Source organism: Lupinus angustifolius, chromosome LG08, assembly GCF_001865875.1.
Source record: "Lupinus angustifolius cultivar Tanjil chromosome LG08, LupAngTanjil_v1.0, whole genome shotgun sequence".
Lineage (NCBI taxonomy): Eukaryota > Viridiplantae > Streptophyta > Magnoliopsida > Fabales > Fabaceae > Lupinus > Lupinus angustifolius.
In genome coordinates, this window is record NC_032016.1 from 3,910,007 (window position 1) to 3,918,087 (window position 8,081).

Consider the following 8,081-nt stretch of genomic DNA (forward strand, 5'->3'; position numbering starts at 1 on the left):
AGTTTCAAATCCAAACTGAACAACTTTCATCCAAAATGAATGAGTTTCATTCTAATGGAATTCTACCTTCACATAGAGGTATGATGGCTGGTTGGAAGCCTATTTAAAGGCATTGAAACAACCATTTCGTGACACCAATCTTTCATTCAATTTTCTAAACATCTTTCACAACTTTCATACACTTTGTTCATGCATCTTGAGTTTTAACGTTCAGATTTATCTGAAGTTGCACACAAGTGTTTATCTAATAGTTTTCCAAACTTAAACACTGACGAGCATTGTATACTGAGTATAGAAAGAATCTAAGGATTTCAAGTTATAGAACTATTATATTTGGTAAGGCAATCCTTGCCCTAGTCAATTTCTTCCATTATCTTGTATTTACTTTTCACCATAGGATGTGGTGAAAAGGATAAGAGTATTTACTTATAAGTGGTTTTGTTTTAACTGGTAAGATATATGTGAGTGTGTGATGTAAAAGTGATCAAAGGGTAAGAGTTTGAACTGCAACTTAATATATCAATGGAAAAATCTCTTGTATTGCAAGAGTCAGCTTAATTGGTTGAGTCACGAGGCACAAAATATGAGTACCTAGATTCAAATCCTACAACTATATGATTTCGTCCCCTTCAAAGTAAAAAAAATATCCTTACAAAATTTAAAAAAAAAAGTTTCGCCCCTTACAGATGCAATTTCATCTGGATGAGGATCATATATTTTCATTTATGTTTCATTTGTGTCCTAATTTAATTAGAAAGATTCGTTCAATTAAAAAGAAAAATAAAAAACAAAAATTAATGTTGTAATATTATTTTGTAAAATTTGATTTTTATTAGGAACCTTAAAAATTTGGGGGACAGGAGATCATCTTCCTTTTCATCCAACTAAGAGAGGTTTACAGAACACGATGATATTAGTGGAACATTATGAAACTTTTCCTTTTCAAATTGTCATGATTAAATCCAAAACAATGGAAAAGGTGCTCCTTCCTCGAGCCCATATTTATTTTTTGGTTGGTTGACCACTACTAACTAGAGCTATAATGGAAAATGGAATACTCAATTGGTTAGGCCCTTGAATAAGCCCACATTTGTTCTTTTCTTATCCGTGGGAAGATGGGCTTCTACAAAAACTATGCCTATGTTTAAGAATCACAAATTTCCAAACGAATCGACACTGTTGGAAAGGTTGGATCACAAACAGGTTTTAAAAAAAATGAAAAAAACATGAAGAAAGTGATATGAGCATTATATGCAACAATCATGTAGCATCATAGTTGACAAAATCGTGATATACCTCGTGGGCTCGCTCGATCTTATATTTTTTAGGGAGCTAGCAAGTCACAAGTCTACTACAATCACGATGGTACCAGCACTCGTGAAATTGCCGAGGAAAATTGTGACATTGTTGTTGAACTAGAAAAGGAAAGAGGTTTGTAGAGAAAGAAGAAATGATTCCACAATTATTGTGGTTCATTAGACCAGATATGGAACATAAAAAAAGGAAGGATGATTGAAGAAGAAATAATGGTATTGTTGTAGAAGAGCAGACACAACGCTAAAGGAAAACAAAAGGGCCTTACATGAAGACAAAACCTAAACCCTAAAATACCATATTCAAATTCTAATATGTGGGTTGTGAATTGGGCCTTTCGGTCTAATGAAGTTTTTCCTTTCTTTTAAAGATAATGAGCTTACTAACAACTTAACTACAAGTTATTATTAAAAAACAAGTGTTTTATTTTTGAAGTGACATTCACGCTTTCCCCTAAATGGGCTTATTTAGTAACTTAGTTTTAATCTTTAAAATATAGTCTTTAATTTTAATTTAGTCCATAATTTTGGTAAAATTAATTTAATCCATTTAAATACAATAGAAATGTTTATAATTATTTGTTCTTAATGTTTGGTAGGATGTAACAATTTATGTCATTATCATATGTTTTATATGTTTATCTCTCTCTTCCAATCTTACATAAGATCTTAACATTGTGAACTATGTGTACCACACATGGATGAAGAGAAACAGTCAAATCTTAAAAGGAAACTTCAACAAAAAATAATGTTCATTATTGCCAAACATGAATTAGTAATTAGATTGCAAGATTTATTAGATTAAATGATTGGAAGAATAGATGTATATTTTGATTAAAAGAATATGTGATTTTGAATGAACCCTTGGTAGGAGGAGTTAATAACTCAATTCTATGGTAATTAAGTGTAAACACCCAATTTTGATCAGGCTAAAAATTTGGTTTTTAAAAAAATTGAATTTATGAGAAAATTCTGAATTAAATGGAGAGGCAAATTCAAAAAAGAGGGAGAAGGAGGCACTCTTGAAAAGAAAAAACATTTCATAAGGAGAGAAACATGAGACTAAAATAATCGTATCATCTTCTTCATCTTCCATAAGCATTAAAGAGATATTTTTCTTCTCATTTGTTTCATTCTCTTTTTGTTATTATAATATATGTTGTCTAGTAATTGTGTTTGAACTAATTTTATTTTTGAACATCTCACACTGCCGTTAACCCTAAACCCTAATTTAATTTTACCCAAAATTCTAAATTCCCAATTTTATTTTAACCCTAAACCCCCAAATCAATTTCATCCTAAATCCCCAGTCAATTAAAAAACCCTAACCCCAAACCCCCCAATTTTAATTTCCTTTCTGTGTATTGTTAGTTTCTGTTTGTTTTAGTATCTGTTTGTTTTAGTTTTATTATTTATTTTATTATTCTGTTTTTTTTTGTTTTTTTATTTATTTTCTTATGTCACTTACATAAATGAAATATGTGGGAATACAATATAAACTTTTTTAAATTAATGATAGGTAGTACACCACAGGACTTGTGCCTTGTCGTGTTACCTTACATTAACATTTTCAAAAATAACTTAATTAAATCAATGAGAGGTAGGACACTCTGGGACTAGTGTCCTGTCACGTTACCTTAAATTAACATTTTAAAAATAAGTTAATTAAATCAATGAGAGATAGTACACCATGAGACTTGTGCTCTGTCGTGAGCTCTTTACTCACTAATCTCGAGCTCATGTTGTGTGCTTGAGGTTGAGGCTTTTTCCTCAATGTGTTATTCCCCAATCAAAATTTTGTATTTTTTATCTTTACTTCTTTCTCATCATGATAACTTTAGCAACATTCGTCGCTCCTGTTATCTAATGAAAAACAAGTAAAGAGGGGTAACTGTAAACACACAATTTTGATCGGGATAAAAATTTGGTTTTAAAAAAAAATTGAATTTATGAGTAAATTTTGAATTAAATGGAAAGGTGGGCAAATTTTGAAAAGAAGTTGGGCCCCTTTGACCCAACTAGATTATGATTGGAAACTCTAATCACACCCCATTTATAAACCTAAAGTTAGCAACTAAGAGAAAGGATTCAGATTTCAAAAATAAGTTAATTAAATAAATGATAGGTAGTGCACTATATAACTAGTGCCATGTCACATTACTTTAAATTGACATTTTCAAAATAAGTTAATTAAATCAATGAGAGGTAGTGCATTATGAGACTTGTGCCCTATCGCATTACCTTAAATTGACATTTTAAAAAATAAGTTAATTAAACCAATGAGAGTAGTGCACTATGAGACTTGTACCATGTCGCGTTGCCTTAAGTTGATACTTTCAAAATAATTTAACTAAATCGAGGAGAGATAGCGCACTATGAGAGCAGTGTCCTCTGTTGCGTTATCTTATCCTAATATAAAAAAACAAAAATAAATTAAAGTATATCGACTAATCAAATATTTTTTGAAAGAACTATGTAGCATTGATTTCTCTATTACAACTGAAGATACGTAGAAACATGTTTTATCCGGTCAGACACAAAAAAATAAAATAATTGTTTTTTGGTGTTTTTTTTGTGTTTTGTTTAATAAAAATGTGTGAAAGGTAAAATTAATATTTTGAATAAAATATCCACGCAATCAATCTATGTACCGTTATTACAACGTGCGGTATGAGGGGTCTAATATGTTCCTCATCTGTAACTGACTCCCAAACTTAATTTCTATTTTTGAGTGAATCAAATCTCATTTTCAAAAATTGGCTTTTTCATATTTTTCCACTAAAAAAATATTGATGACGATTCGATTGCATTTATGTGCATATTTGCCCACCTAGCGACATCAATACAATGGAGATGAAAACCCTTCATAAAAGAATACCAAGGTGAGCTTTACAATAATGCAAAACCTTCTATCTTAAAGTATTTCTCTCCATTGGGTAACAAACGCCCTAAAACTATAAGCTTGAGCGTAAGAATCCGAAATGAAGGGATAGGGAAAAGTTCTCACAAATATGGATGTATTGTTGTTCTTAAAGTCTTGCAAGAACACTTTCACATAGCGAAAGGGTCTTTGTTGAGCGACGACTTCAGGAAAAGCTCATCTCGCTGAGCGAGACATTGCCCGCTGAGCAAGATATTCAATCAGTACTTAGTGACAAGAGGCTCGTTGAGCGAGTCTTACGTTTCAGAATGCAAAACCTCGCTGAGTGATACCTCTTTCTTGCTGAGCCAGATGTTTTGCACATTTTTGAAGCCTTCACATATTTTTAAAGCTAATTGAACTACAATTCATGCATTCATGAGTGATTCAAGGTTACCATTTAAAGCTCGGATTACATTATTATAAGTTGGGGTTCTCCCGATTAGAAATTTTGGGTCATTGTTAACTTCCGTCACCTTTCCACACAGCAGAATCATATCAGAATGTAGGATTATTAATTAGTAGAACTGAAGTAATGATACTTGAAATAAGACTGAGTTTATCACTACTATCCAATCCTTCAATGAAAAACCTGTGACACATAATTAATGTCTTGTACATAACTTAACTTTCATCTCGTATGCTAATGTGTAGAAAAAGACATTGCCTCATAAACTGAGTTATATGCATATACATACTCCCCAATCCCTATCTTATAATTTCACACAAAATAATCAATTTTGAGCTCCACTGGTGCAATCTCAGGCTTGTCTCTTATAGCCAATAAATCACTAGTATCACCGTGCAGGTAAGCTTTCAAGAAAGCAACTATAACTCCTCCAACAAACCCCCTCATGGGTTTCCTTGATTCTCCATTCTTGCATATACAATTTGTAGCTTTCCCCCTAATTCCCTTGGTATCATCATCAAGCATATCAAAGTGGCCATAATCCTTAGCCACAAAATACCAAGCTGGCTTCTGACATTCATTATAGAAGTCCTCATGGTTGACACCCTTAGGTGCACAAGGGGGAAACAGGGGATTCCTTTTAACTTCACCTAACCCGGAACCTATAATAATTGCTGCCATATCGAAATCAAATGAATGACGAACATATGTGAGGACCGGTGGGGGTGTTTGCTTTCCTCTGTCCATTCCATCGACCGGGTCTACACCGATTAAGGCTGAAAACTTGAGATTTGTGGTGATGTTTAATTTTCTTAGAGCAAGAGCGAAGGCTGCTTTGCCTCCACGACTATGGCCTGCGAGTGCTAACTTGCTTAAAGCTGGTCTCACATTTGGTGGAAGAAATTTGGATAGTCCTTCAGATAGCCAATTTGTTATTGCTGCTGCAGATTTAATCTCATCACTTATATCAGGTCCAGCCACTGAATACAACTGCCAAATGTAAACAAGATTCAACTTTGTATGACAACAACAGGGATTCTTAACAGTTGGAAAAGGAGAGACTACAACTCAATATATGCAATATTTGATGCAATAGTATACGTTGTCAAAGCTCAATTTCTCTCCATAAGCTACATATAAAATTCGATCATTTGACTTTTGCTTGCCAAACTGTAATGGGCTGTGTTAGGTTAACTATCAAGTATCAACTAATATTAGTGAAGTTGAGTTCTTCAATCCACTACAATTGTGAGACTATATAATACAAAGATTGCCAAATCTAGACGCATGTCCATCAAAGGGACTTGTTTAGTTTGTCTGCACAAGGTGTTCTAGATTTAGTTTTTCAGTTACATGCATGAGGTCGATTTAATATTTAATACATAATAAACATGTGCGTATGTTTGAATTTCGACTTAATGCATACACATGGGAATAGAGTTAGCAGAATTGAGCATCAGTGTCTTCATCTCACTATTGTTCCATAAAACTTAGCTGAAGGAAACATAGTATCTAGTGAGTAGACAGGAGGAAGGACTATCATTTCTGGAATTACATGGAATTCGAGGTGTTTTGTTGTGGGTATTCAACAAAGTCAGAAAATTCAGTTTTGGATTTCTATCTATAACTTAGCCTGCCAATTTAATCTAACTTATTTCTGGTGCTGTCTTGGAGCATAGGGTGGTCAAGTGAAATGGTATCAGGTCAGGGATGGACTACTCTATAATTCAATTGGTCATGCAATTTTACACCATGTGAACCACTCCTCCAATATACTAGTTTGAGTAACAAATGCCACAGGATTAATTGAAATTTAATCTTACATACAATGGTTTAAGTTGAACACTTTAAACTTTTAAGAAAATTTGTATGTTGCACAGAGGCAGTGAAGAAGCAATTACTCTAATAATTGGATCAGTGAGGATTGAAGACATTAATAATGAACATAATAGGACAGAGCAAAGAAGTATCCTTTAACTATAGGACTAAATCCAGGCAGATCTTTCAATTTTATGGACCAACAACTTTTTTATTACTTGCAATGGCACATATATTATAGGAGGGTTAGTTTGACGCAACGGTAAAGTTATTTAGCGACCATGAGGTTAGAAGTTCAAATTTAGCAAATAATCTCTCCACTTGTAGGGGTAAGGCTATATATATCTACCCTCCTAGACCCCATTGAGTGGCAGCGTCTTGCATTGAGTCATCCATTTTTTTTTAATAGTGCTTCTGCTTGTTATTATGCATGCCTCTTTTTGGGGAATGTTGGTGTAAAACATTATAATCATACTCGCACTGCAATACTCCCTACCATGCTAATCTTTATTTTAACTTTCTCTAATGCATTTCATTTTACAGGGACTAAAAAGTGACCAAGATAAAATAAAATAATACTAACAAGTAACAATAACTTGATGTATATAACACTAATCTGCTTCTTGCAATAACAAATATGTACTAACCTGAGGAGCAATGACAACGAAGCCATGAGAAGCAATGTGTTGGATAAGCTGGGAGTAAAATGAATTGTATAGAAGATAGCCATGAAGGAAGAGAAGAAGTGGGAAATCTCCATCTTCCAGAGGATTGGCAATTAAGAGTGGCTTTGGTGGTGGAACTGAAAATAGCAAATATTATAAATAATCCCAATGATTTAAATTGCAAATTGCATCATGTGCCTTCATTATTATGGTTATGGTAACTGCAACAACCATATCACACCACAATTGTGCGACACTCATTCACAATGATGCAACTGCAGCGCAATCGCTTCGGACCACATTTTGGTCTCATCGATCACATCGAATTCAAAAATATTTTAAAATTACAAAATAATTTACAACACAACGCCCACAATGACCTCAATCACAATAACCGTAACCGCAATCTCAACCACAACCACAACCACAGTTTAAAACAATCTACAATCATTATTGAACTGAGCTTCATGCAGCAAATATAATAAATATAGTGACCAAAGGGTACTTGCCAGTGCATGATCCAGATTGGATCTTTTGCAGCTCTGTATTGTACTTGCCAGTGTCAAAGACATTAACTAGAGCAGTAGAGGAATAAGAACTCATGAAGAATGGTAGTTGAACTTCTGCTACGTTTTATTGTTTTTGCTTTTATCTGCAAGTGTAACTCTGCTTTACAATTAGATGAGAAACGTGTGGTCTTTATAAATGGAGACAAGATTATTGTGGTTAGAACTTAGAAGTAACACAAGACTTGAAGACTCGTTAATCACCCCCAATTCATGTCATTTGTGGTTGGATATTAGTGTTAATGTGAAGATACTTCTCTCATTTAGTCTACATACATTGTATCACAGTCACCATATTACATACCATATATATGGATTCTTAATAAAGAATATTTTATAAAATAAATATAAAATGTCACAAATTGTATATTTTTTGGGTACTAAGAGTAC

At 33.3% G+C, this 8,081-nt stretch overlaps 1 protein-coding gene across 2 annotated transcripts; it reads right to left on the minus strand.

Moving 5' to 3' along the window:
• Nucleotides 4,801-7,859, minus strand: LOC109354986 (chlorophyllase-2, chloroplastic). Of its 2 annotated transcripts, XM_019597854.1 has the most exons (4): nucleotides 7,635-7,859; nucleotides 7,108-7,262; nucleotides 4,946-5,632; nucleotides 4,801-4,900 (listed from the first exon to the last, which is right to left on the minus strand). In XM_019597854.1, exons 1-3 carry the CDS (start codon nucleotides 7,726-7,728, stop codon nucleotides 4,955-4,957), a joined length of 927 nt encoding a protein of 308 aa, XP_019453399.1. In that variant the 5' UTR covers nucleotides 7,729-7,859; the 3' UTR covers nucleotides 4,801-4,900; nucleotides 4,946-4,954. The 2 variants fall into 2 exon arrangements, with proteins under 2 accessions (XP_019453399.1, XP_019453398.1); XM_019597853.1 differs by having other exon boundaries at nucleotides 4,818-5,632.